The sequence below is a fragment of the Chelonia mydas genome, chromosome 6, assembly GCF_015237465.2.
Source record: "Chelonia mydas isolate rCheMyd1 chromosome 6, rCheMyd1.pri.v2, whole genome shotgun sequence".
In the NCBI taxonomy this organism is placed as follows: Eukaryota; Metazoa; Chordata; order Testudines; family Cheloniidae; genus Chelonia; species Chelonia mydas.
In genome coordinates, this window is record NC_051246.2 from 49,090,982 (window position 1) to 49,108,927 (window position 17,946).

Here is a 17,946-nt window from a genome sequence, read left to right on the forward strand (position 1 = left end):
TACCTTATGGCTTCATATTTTAGCTGATTTTGTTTAGATACCCATGTTCTTTCTTTATTATGAAATTGCAAAATTGCTTTATGATATTTCAGAGCAACCAATTCCTGTCCTTGTACACTATATAATATTCTTTTTTCAGAGAGCTGGTACTAAAGATTTTGGGTTAAAATAAAAGCCACTTATAAAATTAAGTTAACACTCAGGATGAAAGGATTTTTGTTTGTTTTTTGAAGAGTTCTGGACATTCTCTTTTAAATATATTTTCCATTTTTAAATAATATTTAGACAATCCTAGTAATTGTTCAATGTAATGCTTATCGATACACTAAATGGAGTTCAAATAATTTCTGAATAACTACATAAATTGGCAGACTTAGCATTTAAAGGTTTAGTGTGGTTTTTTGCTTGCTAAATTTTCATCTAAAGAGCAGAATAAAAAATGAAGGACATTTACTGTTTATATCTTATAGTAGTGTACAGAATTCATTCACATTTCTACAGCAAAAGAAACAAAAGCAGCAAGAACAGATGTTGTTACAGATATTAGAGATGAATATTTTCTTACTAGCAATCAAGTATACCTGTAATCTCAACATACTTCTATTACATTTCTAGTGTTTCTGGTACAGTCAAGAACGTATACGACAGGGATCTAGATACAATGGCAGCTGAAAATATTAGCTCTTTTTTGTGATTCTTTCACTCTAGCTCCCAGGATAACCTATTAAGCACCGGAAGGGTTAAAAATGCAGCTACTCTGCAGCGTATATTTACGGGCACATAGCTTTTTTTCATTCCATTTTTCCTTCCTAGTTATGAGTAAGATGCATTTGTGCTGACTTTCTAACCTTTAGCATCTCTTCGTGTATCCCATAATGCCCATATGAACTGAAGTAAACGCCATCCTCATCCTCCCGGAGTTCCGCAATGGCGCTAGATGACGACGAGCTGCTTCTGACATCTGCGCTCATCACAAAATCCTGTGCAAATTCTCTGTAATCAATTTGAAACATACCCTTGAGACATGTTTACAGGACCATGAAAAAGAAGGGGGGAGCTGAGAGGAGATAAGAAATGCAGACTGCAGAGGGCCTTTTACAACACCAAAACTCCATTATGACTTAACTGTGCTGAAACTCCCCCTACTGGCTCCGAGAACAAGCTGCTGCATGATTTGCTATTCTCTCTGCATTTCTTCCGCATTTTAGACACTAAATTCCAGCAGTGTGAAATTTGCAGTGTTTCATTTATCTGCCTGCTATCCCTACACTCTCCATCTATGTTGGAAAAGCACCCCAATTACAATCCACCTGATTTAAATTTCGTTAGGGTTTTTTTTTTTTAAAAAAAGAGGGAAATGTCCATTTTGTAAGTGGTTTCTATGTTAACAGTATGTCAGAAATCAAAATACAGAATGAGACAAACATGACAGAGACCATATTATCTAGAGATGTGGTTCAAGACCATGACACCTTTAAAAACTACTCTTAAAACACACCTACGTTAGTGATTTATGGAAGGTTGAGTATATTAACAACCAACAAAATTTTAAAAAAGAAAACCAGGCAGGATTGATACAAATCATGATTTTAAAAGATTTTTTTTAATGCAAGTTGATTTTTAATTGTAAAAGATTTTTTTTGTTTTAGTGTTGCTAGTTCTCCACTTATTTCCCTTTTTTAGTCTTAAATTGATAAAGAGGATGTTTTGTACGTTGTTTCTTGTTGTTGTCTTGTTTCTTCCACAAGAATTTACAGTTTTCTCTACTGGAAATATTCCTCTATGCTAAAAAAAAAAAAAGGTAAGCCCATGGCCACACTGTTAGAAGACTACAAACTCAAACACAAAACTGATAAGCAAATAGCTTGTGCTATATTTGCAGCCAACAGCACCTTCAGATATTGTGAACTCCCGTAAGTCAAGCAAACAGAAGTGTTTCAATCAGCCTACACCCCTTCATCAGAGTCTACAGTTTGAAGTGAACAGGACTTGTGCTGTTAAGTGATTTAGATACAGGATTTTCGAAAGCACTTAGGTGCCTAAATATAGTCTTAGTAGCCCAACTTTAGAAACCTATTTCAAAAATTTTGGCTTGTTTATACAAAAGACTTCGGAATAATTTTATTAGTTTATTGGAAATTTAGTTACTTTTCATTGTGAACAATTTTTTCTGTAAGTGACAAACATTTTATGCCAGTAAGAGAAAAGTTTTTAATGAAATACAATTTTAGCCTGATGCTGCAAATGCTTAACTTTACCCTTGAATAGGACCACTATTCACATGAGCAAAGTTACATACCTGCTCAGCGTATGCAAGAGCAGGGTAATATTTTGTTTTCTCCAACTGCAGTTTTGTACATTTCAAATAATATTTCAATAGCAGAATTTAAAAACAGAATTTAGTTTTGTTCATTATAAATTTTAGTTTAAAGTCACAACAGTACATATTTTCAAATTAGTTTTATAAAGTCTCAATCTGGTTTAAAAAAAAGGTTTATTTTTTTTTGGTTAATTTTTTTTTTTTTAAAGTCACTCTGCACCGATGCCAGTGTTATGATTATCAAGCAATTTAACTGTAAGGAAACTCTAGGTCTAAAATCCCAACAGAATGAATTTTATTACTGTCAAGAAAGATCACGAGAAATACCAACAAAAAACAAAGGTTGCCATTCAATTGGACACTGATGATAAATTCAAGATGAACGTGACATATCTTTAAATTTGTAAACTGTGTCAAATATTGTAGGTTGAAACTTAGTTATGTTTAGAAAACATTGTTACTTTTTCCACCAGTTAAGCAAAAGATTGTTACTGTTAACCTCCAACCACATACCACTGCACTCTCAACCTGTCAGCTCAAACTAAACATCATTAGAACAGGACTATTTGGACTGGCAACCTTTAAAGGAAAACCCAGGTGCTGCAAGAAATGTTTGTGATTCACTAGGTGACTGTCCTCCCACTAATTGTTGGAGACAGTTTCCAATAGTTTTAGAAGCCTCTGTGCTCATATGAGATGTAAAACTGAAGTCTTGAACATGTTGTTATGAAAAATGCTTTAGGAGTTTAAATGACAACTGTAGAGATGTTAACCCTGACATACTGATTAGGAAGATGTAGATACAAACCCCTCTTCTCTTATTTTTGTTGAGCTTAGGGTAGATAAGTCACTAAAATTTTAATGGCACTGGAAGAACATCGTACATCAAAAATCGTGATTTAAAAAAATTAATCATGGCTTAAGAAGAGACTTTCACTTTGTGAAGATCACGCTGATATCCCATGAAAGTACTAGCTTATTACAGGGTCTCAAATGCAGCATGCTCTTTATAAGTGTAATTACTAGGTTCTGAACAAGAGTAAGTTTACATTCCACACATTTGTGAAGTACGCAGAACTGTCGTTCTTTAACTTGAAAGCATGTGGTGGACTCAAACATCTCACATTATGTAACATGTAAGACTTCCTTACACAAGAGAGATTCCAGAGGACTGGAAAAGGGAAAATATAGTGCCCATCTATAAAAAGAGAAATAAGGACAACCAGGGCAATTACAGAGTAGTCAGCTTAACTTCAGTACCCTGAAAGATTATGGAGCAAATAATTAAGCAATCGATTTGTAAACACCTAGAAGATAATAAGGTGATAAGCAACAGTCAGCATGGATTTGTCAAGAACCAATCGTATCAAACCAACCTAATAGCTTTCTTTGACAGGAGAAGAACCCTTGTGGATGGGGGGCGGGGGAGAGGAGGAGGAGTTGTAGATGTGGTATAGCTTGACTTTTGATACTGGCTCGCATGACCTTCTCATAAACAAACTAGGAAAATACAATCTAGATGGAGCTACTATAAGGTGGGTGCATAACTGGTTGGGAAAGCGTTGCCACAGAGTAGTTATCAGTGGTTCACAGTCAAGCTGGAATGGCATATCAAGTGGGATCCGACAGATCAGTTCTGGGTCCGGTTCTGTTCAATATCTTCATCAATGATTTAGATAAAGGCATAGAAAGCACACTTACAAAGTTTGCGGACGATACCAAGCTGGGAGGGGTTGCAATTAATGAAATTAAATGAATTAAAGGATAGAATTAAAACTCAAAATGATCTGGACAAAGTGGAGAAATGGTCTGAAGTAAACAGGATGAAATTCAATAAGGACAAATGCAAAGCATTCCCCTTAGGAAGGAGCAATCAGGTGTGCACACACAAAATGGGAAATGACTATGTAGGAAGGAGTACTGCTGAAAGGAATCTGGGGGTCATCCCGAATCACAAGCTAAATATGAGTCAACAGCGTAACGCTACTGGGGAAAAAAAAAAAAAAAAGCAAACATCATTCTGGAATGTCTTAGTAGGCGTGTTGTAAGCAAGACAAGAAGTAATTCTTCCATTCTACTCCACACTTATGAGGCCTCTACTGGATTATTGTGTCCAGTTCTGGGTGCCACATTTCAGGAAAGATGTGGACAAACTGAAGAAAGTCCAGAGAAGAGCAACAAAAATGATTAAAGGTCTAAAAAACATGACCTGTGAGAAAAGATTGAAAAAATTGGGTTTGTTTAGTCTGGAGAAGGGAAGACTGAGAGAGGACATGTTAACAGTTTTCAAGTACATAAAAGGTTGTTACAAGGAGGAGGGAGGTAAATTGTTCTCCTTAACCTCTGAGGAAAAGACAAGAAGCAATGGTCTCAAATTGCACCAAGGGAAGTTTAGGTTGGACATTTGGAAAAACTTCCTAACAGTCAAAGTGCTTAAGCACTGGAATAAATTGCCTAGAATCTCCATCATTGGGGATTTTTAAGAGCAGGTTAGACAAACACCTGTCAGGGATGGTCTGAACAATACTTAGTCCTATCATGAGTAGGGCAGGGAACCGGACTAGATGACCTCTCAAGGTCCCCTTCAGTCCTAGGATTCTAACTGCATCCGTCAACAAGCAGCAACCATAATTTCTTAAATAAGGGTGATTCAAGGTAGATTAATACTTCATCTTTCCAATGTCTTTGATTGCTGCAACTGGAGTGGCTGCAGTTGTCATCTTGAACTAACAATTTGGCAGGATTTCATAAATTCCAGGAGATACCAATTCCTTCATATTTATGCAGCTGCACCACCACCAATGATATACTGCAAAACTTCATGATTTAAAGTTAAGATCAGATGACATTCTTGCTTGTACTCCCTAGATTTTAGTTTGGGGATAAGGGAGCAGAGAAAGGAAAGAAGTTTTCAATGGAAATTCCACAACACCGGAATTTGATTCCGCTATTGATGGCTTAGGGAGGGGGAAGAGGAAGGGGAAGAAATCTGTTTCATGGCTCAGGAGTTTTGTCTAGACATTTAGTCAATTTAGTTGTGCTTTATCTTGCAATATTTTTAAAACACCACAATTGACACTATTTGCAAACAGAGGTAAAACACACAGATAAGACTTATGTCCTGATGGTGCTAACTTACACTTGAATTCTGCAGCCTGAGTTTCTACTGACTGCTAATATTACCTGCACACATTTTTGTCTACCATCCAGAACTCTGCTTCAGAAAAAGCTTTATTCAAAAACATCTTACCTCATTTTCTGAAGATCTTCTTGCGCTCTGGCTAATGCTGTTTCTGCAAGCTTTGCTCTGTGTTCTGTACATTTCAACTGTTCAAGGATCGCTGTGTTATCACTTAATCCATTGGGGTACGAGATGTTTGTAGAATCATAAAGATCCTCTATGTCTAATGAAATAGAACAACAAATGTCAACCGCCGTTAACTGACAGCATTACCTAATTACAGATGTGTATAAATATATCTATATAAAGGATAAATTAAGTGCCTGATGCTGCTACCTTCATTCATTAAACAGTATGTTATTCCACAAATATCTTCATGGATAGGACTACTTGCAGAGCAAGATAACACTTACCATAAGTGAGTATGGAGGAGGTGGGCCCTTAACACCAAAACCCCAAAAATCTACCTTTCAAATGTGTCTGAATACTAGTCTTCATGACTTAACAAATCAGACATTCTCTTTAGCTGAAGCCAATAAAGGCGGTACACGCTGCTTTGCCAATTACCTTAGCCAAAAGCTAGAAGGGCTATTAACTCAGAAGACAAGATGTTCTACAAGATGAAGGCTTTCATAGCTAGCATGTGACAAAAAATATATTCATAGCCCTTCAAACTCATCCCTCAGGGCTGTTGTGGGGCTTAATAAAAATGTGTGAGATGCTTTGAGATCCATAGGTAAGTATAACTCATTATTATTAAAATAGTGCCTTGACTTCAGAACATAGGTCCAACCTTGCACCCGCTGAACACAGCGGGCCTAACTCCCACTGGATGTCAATAATGAAGGATTAGGCCCCAACACACTTGGGAGATGGGGTTATCGTAATTGAGTCTCTTGCATGGTAGAGCACACGGATCCTCTGGCTTGTCTTCCTTGACTAGCCAGAAACACTGCAGAGAAAATGAGCTTGGATTTAGGGACCAAATACACCTTTGTTTTGATCTAATGACGCAATGCTTTTCTGGGAGGCATTGCACAAGGCCAACAAGAGTTGTGGCAACAGAACTTCTCAAACCAGTGACACTGGAACACTTTTTACAGTGTGGGTGCTGAAAGCCAGTGATCCCCAAAATTTTTACTTCACACCCTTTACTCCTATCCATGCCACTTCTTCCCAGAGCTGGGGCCAGGACCAGGCCATGGCTCCGGGAGGACGGGGGTGAGGGAAGATGCAGACAGAAGTAAGGGAGCTGAGACTGGGACCACAGCTGGGGGTGGCCGCCGGGACCCCAGGGCACAGGGCCGACAGCAGATGGGACCCTGGGCACAGGGCCAAAAGCAGATGGGACCCTGGGCACAGGGCCAACGGCCAGGACCCCGCACAAAACCTGGGGGTCCGGCAGCACCCCCTGCATCCCTAGTTCCCACGCCTATGTTTAGAACTGGTTAGGGTCATGGAGGATGGGGGAAATAATGCTTCCACACCACTCAGAACAGGAAACAAAATCAGTAACCCTTCCCTAAAGGCAGTCCCCAAAATGAGGGTCAGGAGGAGGATGCAGGGCAGACAACTGCCGAGAGGGAGAGGGCGCAAGCATGGACCATGTTAGAAACCATCAAAAAATTTACAATGGAGATACACAGTAAAGCATAAATAAAGCCACAGAACAGGATTGAAGTGGATGTCAAAGCCATAACAAGCCATTGGTAAGATAGTCATGAAGCACAGGACATTGCTCCTGAAGATCTGGAGAGAGCCTTCTTATTTAGGTTTTGTCAAGCAGCTTGGAAGTTACTTCAGTAGATCAACAGCAAAATCATAGCATTCTCTAGATACAGTTTGGATGTTCTAAAAAATGAACTAGAGATATACAGAGAGAATACTGTCTAGTAACAGGAATAATTGGATTTAAAAATCATACCCCAGCTGGTAGGTAAATACTCATTTTACCCAATAGATGAAAGTGAGAGACACATTTACAGCATGATTTTCTGAAGTGTTGAGCACCTCCAACTCCTAATAACATCAAATGGAGCTGTGAGTACACAGCACCTCTGGAAATCTGGCCCTTTGCAACTTGCTCGAGGATCACATTGCAAGTCAGTGGTACAGTCAGAAAAATCCCAACTATGAGTTGGTTAGGAAAGAGAAACAATCCCCCATTCCCTATCTTGGGTGCTACTGCAGTACAGAAAGTTCTAATTAGGACTGGGCCCCCCTTGTGCTAGGTAGCGTACAAACATAGAAGGACACGGTCCCCGCCCTAAACAAAAAAAAACCTTACAATTTAAATGAAGGAAACATGTGCCAAGTGAGTGACAAAATAGTACTTTCTCCTCTTTCCCAGAATACAGATAACACAAATATAAGTCGTGAGAGATAAACTCAAGTGATTTATATAGGTCATCAGAATTCCAAGGTGGAAATACAAATGTATAATTTCATCATATTATTGTATTTGTTAGGTACCTAATGAAAGATAACCAATACAAAATGTGACGTAGTTTTCAATTACACAGATTACTGCCTCTAATGTGTTTATTTATAGGTGATCGGATTAATTTTAAGTACCCAAATGTAATATATAAAGACAATGTTTTGCTGCAGCATAAGAATGGAAATTCCATAAACATTTAGAGTTAAGTGTGACACTCCCTCCCCAATCTGTTCATACAACCTTTTATTTTTTTAAGGATACAAAATATTCATAGATCACTTCATTTGAACATTTTGGATAGTCCATTGCCCTGGGAAATGTAAATCTAGCCCATCTACATCTAGGGATATTGTCTCACCCGGGGTGTACTAAACTATGAAAGGGGCGAGGTCACTTATTGTTCTAGTAAGGCTATACTCTGATTGAAAAGTCTTACCAAACTGAAGTAATAGATCATCTTCTAGCTCTGGTTTCAAGTACTTCTCTTCCTCCCACGGCAGTGGGCTGCTGAGAGAATTCAGGTATTCTGCAGTTGGTTTCTAGACAAAAAAAAGTTAAATGAGCATGTGAAATTAGGTTCTTAAAAATCATAAGACCTTAGTTTAAAAAGTAAACTACAAGACATAAGTAAGTTAGTTTCACTTTTCTCCATCATTAAAATCACCTGGGCTACAAGTGTCTAAATGACTTATTAAAATAACCTTGTAGCAAAAGCTGAGAGAGAAGCATTACTTGGCAACATGACAGAGCAGAGGTTCTTAACCTTTTTCTTTCTGAGGCCCCCACAACATGCTATAAAACCTCCAGGCCCTACTTGTTCCACAACAACTGTTTCTCTGCATATAAAAGCCAGGGCTGGCATTAAGGGGTAGCAAGCAGGGCAATTGCCCAGGGCCCCATGCCACAAATGGCCCCGCAAAGCTAAGTTGCTCAGGCTTCAGCCTCAGCCCCAAGTGGCAGGGCTTGGGGGCCCAGGCTTCAGCACCACATGGCAGGGGCTTTCTGCCCTGAGTCACAGTGAGTCTAATGCCGACCCTGCTTAAGGACACCCTGAAACCTGCTCGCAGCCCCCCCGGGGGCCCAGGGTCCCTGGTTGAGAACTGCTGAAGTAGAGAAAGCTACTCCTTGATTCTAAATCTGGCTCTGACAACAACTGTGACTTGGAGCAAGTCACTTAGAGCCCAGTTTTTACAAGTGCTGAGCCTCACAGCTCTAATTAGCTGTGTATGTTCAGCACATCTTGAGGGGGAAAAAAAAATCAGGCTCGAAACATCAGTTTCTCGATTTGCAACATCACAACAATTACCTACCTCACAGGACTAACAGTAAGATGTAACTAACCAACCAGTCCATAGAACCTGAAGATGAAAACATGCCCGGGCATTACAGGTCTCAAAAATGCTAAGTTGCGTAAGAGCCCATCCATGCTAAAACTAAACTGAATCAGGAGAAAGTTACAACATGTTCATAAGTTGTAGTGTACACAAGCACATGAAGCGGTCCCTACTACACTACAGCTCTGAACCAGATATCCTGACATCAGTAAAACAGAGACAGGGCCTGAAACAATCAAATTAGAAGTGAGCAATACTTCCAGTCCTACTTTGGGTTCTCTCCTTTTGCACTTTCTACCCACCTCATGTAATCTTACCTTAACTACCAGAGAATGATTCTGCACAGACATGGATCCAGTGGCAAGGAAACCCCCTCCCTAAACTGAATGGAGCAGCAGCTGCTACTCCAGCTGGGGCCAGACTGGTAGGTAAATTCCACTCATTTCATCAAAGCCCAATATGCAGCACAACCACACGAAGGCCAATTACTTGGACTTTATAGGAGACTGGAAATATTGCCCTGGAATGAATACACCTTGTGTCTCAATTTTAAAATATTTTTCATTTATTTAAGGTGGATTTTACTAAATAAAAACTAAAAGCCACTTAAACTGCTCAGAGATCTGCATAAATTCATTTATAAATTTTAAAACAATTTCCACAATTACTTATTTCTAGAGACTTAATATAGAATTATTCCGTAAAAACACACTCAAAATATTTTTCCCCATGCACAAAGTAAAAAATTGAAGTAATAAACTGTCTACTTACCTTCATTCTAACAAAGTTTATTAGCTTAATGTATCCATAAAACTCAAGTGCTGAAAAAGAAAAAAAGCTCATGTAACAATAAAAATCACATATTTTACAACAGTGCAAATGTTAATTAGTTGTTCAATTGGCCAGTGTTCCCAGGGGTGCACACTATTATTTAGTGCAGTGTTCCTACCTTCATTTGCCATCTACATTATTCTGATATTTTTCTTCAAGACTTAAGTGTCAGATCCTTTAATTCAGTCTTCAGTTTATATTTGCAACATACTATAAACCAAACACATGTAAACACAGCTTATCTAACAGGGAATTCTGTCACTTAGCAAACAGCTTTCCACCTGGCTTGCTCAGAAAGGCAGCAACATCTACAGTAACATCAATAGTAAGAGTCTTTGGCTAGAAACCTGAGTATAAATGCTGGTATCCCGCGACAATTTTGATACACATTAGCAGCTTTCTAATTATTGAATAAACTCTGTCAGCTAGGACTAATTTATGACAAACAATCCCTTAAACTGGCTTTGTAGCACAGTAACAAAAGTGGTTTAAACATATCCCATGTTCGCTATATGATGACAGCAACAGAACTATTCCATTAGGTTGCTATATTAATCCATCATTTACTCTAGTTCAAACCAGCAAATGACCCATGCTGCAGAGAAAGATGAAAGGCCTCCCCTCCCCCTGCCAACCCCCATCTGTCAATCTGACCTGGGAGGAAATTCCTTCCCTACCTCAAATACAGCGATCAGTAAAACCTTGAACACGTGGGCAAAACCCAGCAGATAGATACCTGGGAAATAATTCTCTGTCATAACTCAGAGCCCTCCCCATCTAGTGTTCCACCTCCGGTGATGGAGATATTTGCTAATAGCAGTCACAGATTGCCTACAATGGCATATGACCTATCTGACCTCCCACAATCCCTTCCACAAATTTATCAAGCTCAGTGTTAAAACAAGATAGGTTTTTTGCCTCCACAATTCCCATTGGAAGGCTGTTCCAGAACTTTATTCCTCTGATAGTTAGAAACCTTCATCAAATTCCAAACCTAAACTTATTGATGGACAGTTTATATCCATTTGTTCTTGGGCTAACACTGGCCCTTAAATAACGACTCTTGAACCCTGGTATTTATCGCTCTGATGCATCTGGACAGAGCAATCATATCTCCCCTGAGCCTTCCTTTGGTTAGGCTAAACAAGCAAAGTCCAGTTTAAATTCATCTTTCTTAAACAGGAGAGACCAGAATTACACAAAGTATTCCAGATGAGGTCTCACCAGTGCCTTGTATAAGGATACAAACACTTCCCTGTCTCTACTGTAAATACCTCGCCTGATGCATCCTAGGATTGCAGAAGCCTTTTTTCATAGCTGCATCACATTGGCAGCTCACCGTCATCCTGTGACAGATGAATATACCCATGTCCTTCTCCTTCTCAGTCACTTTCAACAGATATGTCCCCAGCTTATAGCAAACATTCTTGTTGTTAATCCCCAAGTGCACCTTTCACACTGAACTATTAAATTGCATCCAATTTCTATTACTTCAGTTTTCAACGTCACCCAGATCTTGTATGACAGTAGTCACCAACCAGTCGAACGTGATTGACTGGTCAATCCTAGAGGGTCTCCCACTCAATTGCAATCTCTGGTGGCGCAGCGGGGCTACCACTTAGACAGGCTCCATGCCTGACCCAGCCCCACGCCACTCCCAGAAGCGGCCAGCACACCCCACGGCCCTGGGGGAGAGGGGCAAGGGGTCTCCCTGCACACGCTGCTCCTGCCTGCAAGCACCGCCCCCGCAGCTCCCATTGGCCAAGAACAGGGAGCTGTGGCCAATGGGAACTGCGGAGGTAGTGTTTGCAGAGAGGGGTAGCATGCAGAGCCACATGCCACCGGCCACCTGCCTCAGGAGTGCATTGGCCCCTTCCAGGAGTGGCATGGGGCTGGGGTAGGCAGGGAGCCTGCCTCAGCCTCACCGCACCGCCGACCAGGCGCCACCAGAGGTAAGGGCTGCTCGGCAGGAGGCCGCAACCCAACTCCCAGACCCTTCCCAGAGCCAGCACCCTGAACCCCCTCCTACACCCTGAACCCCAGCCCTGACCCCCCCCTCCCAGAGCCAGCACCCCGTACCACCTCCTGCACCCTAACCCCCTGCCCCAGGCACAGCTCAGAGCGCCCCCTCCCACACTGCGAACCTCTCAGCCCCAGCCCAGAGCCCGCACCCTCTCCTGAACCCCAACCCACTACCCCATCCTGGTGAAAGTGAGTGAGGGTGGCGGAGAGCAAGTGACGGGGGGGGGGGGGGGAGCCTTTGGGGAAGGGGCAGGGCCTCGGGGAAGAGGCGAGATAGATCCTGGGTTGCCCTTAAATTCACAAAGTGATCTTGGGCATAAAAAGGTGGGAGATCACTTTTGAAGGATATTCCAGTCCTCCTCCATACTGGAGTTATCTCCCAACTTTGCGACAACCACAAATTTTATTAGCACACCACCACTTTTTGGGCCAAGTTCATGAATGAAAGTATTAAATAAGACTGGCCCCAGGACCAACTTTTGAGGAACTCTACTCTCTCAACCCTCTCTCAAGCCTGACAGTTCACCTTTCAGCATGACCCATTGTAGTCTCCCCCTTACCCAGTTCTGCCTTTTGATTCTTGTATTAATCCCTATCTTTTCCAATTTAACTATTATTTCCCATATGGAACTGTAGCAAATGCTTTACTGAAATCCAAGTAGATTAGATCTATTATATTTCTTTTGTCTAGAAAATCAACCTCATCTTTCTTTGAGAAGATAACTTGTTTGGCGCGATCTACCCTTTGTAAAAGTATGTTATATTGTACCACACTTACATTTATTTCTGTATCCTTAACTACTCTCTCTTTCAAAATTTGTTCTAAGACCTTGCACAGAATTGATGTCAAACTAATGTGCCTGTAGTTTCCCAGATCACTCCCCCCACTCCCTCCCCTTCTTAAATATAGGTACTATATTTGAAATTCTGCAGTCATAGGGCACGATCTTCAAGTTCACAGATCCAATAAAAATCCTTGCTATTGGGCTTGCAATTTCATGTGGTAGTTCCTTTATTATTGGATGGAGATTATCCAGGCTCCCTGATTTGGTCCCATTAAGCTGTCTGAGTTTGGCTTCCATCTCAGATGTGGTAATTTCTACTTCTATATCCCTATTAGTCACCCTGCCACCGCCCCCAAACTCCTGATTACTCTTCTTAAAAACTGAGGCAAAGTATTAGTGTAGGTGTTGAGCCATACTTACATTACTTTAATCTCCATCCCATCCTCAGTGCTTAGTGGTGTTTTCTTTTTATTTATATGGTTAAAGAATCTTTTACTATTGGTTTTAATTTCCTTTGTTAGATCCAATTCTGCTTGGCTTTTAGCAGTCATCACCTTTTTTCCCCTCCTATACTTCCTGACCTTCAAGAGGTAGCTTTCCTGGCTGATCCATCCCTTCTTTCTTTACTTGCAAGCTCTCTTAATAACCTCTTTGAGATCCCTGTCCATCCAGTTTCATCTGCAACCATTCCCTATATTCCCTCTCAACCCCCACTTTGCTTGGCATGCAGGCTTTTGAAACTTTTAAGTCAAAGTTGCAGAAACTAATTCGAAGTCTCCTCCATATTCAAATCCTTGAATTCTTCACACTCAAGTCCACTACCCTAATTTTTGTAAAGTCTGTCCTCTTAAAATCAAGGGCCCCTAGTTGCAGACCTATTTTTGCTTATCCTTCCATTTATCTTAAACTGAATTAACTCATGATTTCTTGAACCAAGGTTGTTCTCTACAACCAATTCTTTTGTGAGGTCACCATTACTTACGAATATTAAGTCTTGTTGGTTTGGTGACTATTTGGTGTGTCAGCTATCACATCCAAGAATATCTGGGCCCTACAATTATTAGTAGCACTTGTGTCCAATCTAAAGATGGGAAATTAAAATTTTCCCATTATCAAACAATTCCAAGAGTATTTATTTCATTAAAAATATTGAAGAGGTCTCTATCCACATGAAAACCAGTGTTACAGACCCCAAACTCCATCCCATGGAACCTCTGTTACCTTTCTTCCCCAAAGTAAATGTGAACCCATAGATTCCATTTTATCTATTCCATCACTTCTAATTTCTGTATGGTCTACCTCGTCATTAATATACAATGCTACTCCACCACCTTTATGTCTACTACTGTGTTTCCTGAACAGCACATGTCTGTCAATACCTCCCTATCTAGGTTCTTATCACCACTGTAATATCTTAGTACCTGAGCGCCTGTAATTCCATCAGTTTCTCCCCCACCCGCTTCACATCAACCTCCCCTCACTTGGCACTCCCATACCTACCACCCCGCTTTAACTTCTCCCTATTCTCTTCACATCCAATCCACATCCTCCTCTCTCCCTAGTAGTTAATCTCCAAGATTTAACCTACATTACTTGTAGAACCATGACAGGGGCCCTGGTTACAGCATGACTGCCCTGACACCATAAAGCAGTTCTATTCTGCAGTGTAGATAGGTCCTATTTAACATTATCTAAACCCCAATATGTCAAAAAGATAACAGCCTTTTAAGATGGGTCCCCTGGCAACAGCAGAATTATAAATGTAGATGGGACTGCACCCTGTGAAAAACAGCTGAGGCATTTTCAGATCCAAGTACAAACATGGTTCAGGGTGGCAGGTATGAAAAAGCAGAAAGAGCTAAGCAGGGAAGATGGCTCCTGGGTAGATGCACTCAGCTATATTAGCAGTAAGACGCTGTTCACACTTAACTGATTCTGTCTACACTTTAGACAGAGCTTTACTGATCAAAATATAAGTACAAAAAGGGTCAAACATGGAAATGTTGTGTGGGAATTTTATTAGGCTTAGTAGAGCATACATGGCCCAGACAGAAATAGGTTTTGTTTCCCGAGTCTTCAGAAGGAGGTTTTTGTTCTTTTTAAAATGATTTTCCTTTCTTGGTCCACAAAAACATTTAAATAAAATGTCATTTCATGGCAAAGAGTTATAAATTATCACAGAAGTACTTACCATGCTTATGGATCATATTACTAATATTAAATTGATGCACCGATTTACAGTGGGAAAATGTATCTTCAGCAGAACTGAACAGCCTGCAGGTAAAAAGAGAGAAATGAATATACATTGAATCAATAGTATTAAAACGCTAATTTAAATTGAGATTGTTTAGAGCGAGGTGTGACATGCATGCAAAAGAACTAACCTATCCCATGCTGCTGCTATAAATCATTTAAACAAACTTTTGCATTTTAGCTGAGGAAGTATTAAGTGATACCTAAATATTTCTTAGGCTACACAACTTTGTTGTGGTAGGTAATTGTTTTCTGTGGAGTGCTTTGAGGTAAGGTGATACACAAACACCAAGATTTTTGTTTTAAAAATTTCCCACAAGTGTCTCTTCTTTACCAGTAAAAACAACAAGGAGTCCTTGTGGCATCTTAGAGACTAACACAAATTTATTTGAGCATAAGCTTTCGTGGGTTATAATCCACTTCGTCAAATGCATGGAGTGGAAAATAGAGTAAGCAGGTATAAATATACATCACATGAAAAGATGCAAGTTGCCTTAACAAGTGGTTGGGTCAGCGCTAATGAGGCCAATTCACTTAGGGTGGATGTGGCCATTCCCAACAGTTGTCAAGAAGGTATGAGTATCCACTATGGATGTAGAAGCTCTCCACACCAACATTCCACACAAAGATGAACTATAAGCCATTAGGAACAGTATCCCCGATAACGTCATGGCAAACCTGATGGCTGATCTTTGTGACTTTGTCCTCACCCACAACTATTTCAGATTTGGGGACGATTTATACCTTCAAATCAGCGGCACTGCAATGGGTACCCGCCTGGTCCCACAGTATGCCAAATTTTTATGGCTGATTTAGAACAACGCTTCCTCAGCTCTTGTCCCCTAGCGCCCCTATTCTACTTGCGCTACATTGATGACATCTTCATCATCTGGACCCATGGAAAAGAAGCCCTTGAAGAATTCCACCTGGATTTCAACAATTTCCACCCCATCATCAACCTCAGCCTGGACCAATCCACACAAGAGATCCACTTCCTGGACACTATAGTACAAATAAGCGATGGTCACATAACCACCACCCTATACCGGAAACCTACTGACCACTATACTTACCTACATGCCTCCAGCTTTCACCCAGAAAACATCAAACGATCCATTGTTTACAGCCAAGCCCTAAGATACAATTGCATTTGTGCCAATCCCTCAGACAGAGACAAACACCTACAGGACCTCTATCAGGCATTCTTAAAACTACAATACAATGGTGAATAAAAATCAATAACTAAAAAAAAAATTTTTTTTAATGGGATTTTTTTTTATTTAAATTGGATTTCTTTGATAAAATGCTTTTTGAGGAAAAAACTATCTAAAGATAGTTTTAATTAAGACACATTATACTCAAAGATATCTCATCATGGAATAGGGATTATAAATTCTAATTCTATAGTATGAGACAATATATTCATGTAATGTTTAAGAAAAGTTTTGTAAATGAGTTCCAATAGTTCATGGATTAGGGACTTATGGGATTCCAGGGGCTTCTGTATAGATTATTTAGGATAATCTTTCTATCTACCCAACGGGACTCAGTGCTCAGTCTAGAAGATACCATCAGAGATGCTTAGTTTTACAGTTCTCAAACTGTGGATTTGTGTCTCCAGAGATAACATGCTCGTTAACAGCAAAAAAAAATAAATAAAAAAATAATATAAAGAGCTGAGAAATAACAGACCTCAACCCTATTGTTCCTCTGCAAATTGGTGTACACGGAGTCAATCCCTTGCCTTTCTCTAAAACTGCAAAGTTTCAAAAAGTTCAATTAATAGAAGATTGTTGGGGGAGGAATGGCTATAGACAAGGAGAAGAAGTCTGGAGATAAATGTGAGAAGGAAGGTACAGGCAGTAGAAACGAAAATGAAACTGAGCAACATATTCCAGCATATTGAGGTCTTTCTGAGTGTAGCCTTCACTGATTTGATATCTACAGTACCATTCTCTCACTAGAAGGGAAAACGTATAATCATAGAATATCAGGGTTGGAAGGGACCTCAGGAGGTTATCTATTCCAACCCCCTGCTCAAAGCAGGACCAATCCCCAACTAAATCATCCCAGCCAGGACTTTGTCAAGCCTGACCTTGTAAACCTCTAAGGAATGAGATTCCACCACCTCCCTAGGTAACCCATTCCAGTGCTTCACCACCCTCCTAGTTTTTCCTAACATCCAACCTAAACCTCCCCGTCATTCTTCTCTTCTACAGATTAAACAATCCCAGTTCCCTCAGCCTCTCCTCATAAGTCATATGCTCCAGCCCCCTTATAATTTTTGTTGCCTTCCGCTCAACTCTTTCCAAATTTTTCCACATCCTTCTTGTAGTGTGGGGCCCAAAACAGGACACAGTACTCCAGATGAGGCCTCACCAATATCGAATAAGAGGAATGATCACATCCCTCGATCTGCTGGCAATGCCCCTACTTATACAACCCAAAATGCCGTTAGCCTTCTTGGCAACAAGGGCACACTGTTGACTCATATCCAGCTTTTTGTCCACTGTAACCCCTAGGTCCTTTTCTGCAGAACTGCTGCCTAACCATTCGGTCCTTAGTCTGTAGCAGTGCATGGGATTCTTCCATCCTAAGTGCAGGACTCTGCACTTGTCCTTGTTGAACCTCATCAGATTTCTTTTGGCCCAATCCTCAAATTTGTCTAGGTCCCTCTGTATCCTATCTACCACTCCTCCCAGTTTAGTGTCATCTGCAAACTTGCTGAGGATGCAGTCCATGCCATTCTCCAGATCATTAATGAAGATATTGAACAAAAC

General features: G+C 40.4%; 1 protein-coding gene across 1 annotated transcript in view; it reads right to left on the reverse strand.

Moving 5' to 3' along the window:
• PRMT3 (protein arginine methyltransferase 3) overlaps window positions 1-17,946 on the reverse strand; it is a 103,192-nt gene that overhangs the window by 81,032 nt on the left and 4,214 nt on the right. Inside the window, exons 3-7 of the mRNA XM_037899954.2 lie at window positions 15,105-15,187; window positions 10,047-10,096; window positions 8,378-8,480; window positions 5,571-5,724; window positions 849-993 (exon numbers count right to left, since the gene is read on the reverse strand). Of these exons, the coding sequence (XP_037755882.1) occupies window positions 849-993; window positions 5,571-5,724; window positions 8,378-8,480; window positions 10,047-10,096; window positions 15,105-15,187 (535 nt within the window). The remainder of the gene's footprint in view (window positions 1-848; window positions 994-5,570; window positions 5,725-8,377; window positions 8,481-10,046; window positions 10,097-15,104; window positions 15,188-17,946) is intronic.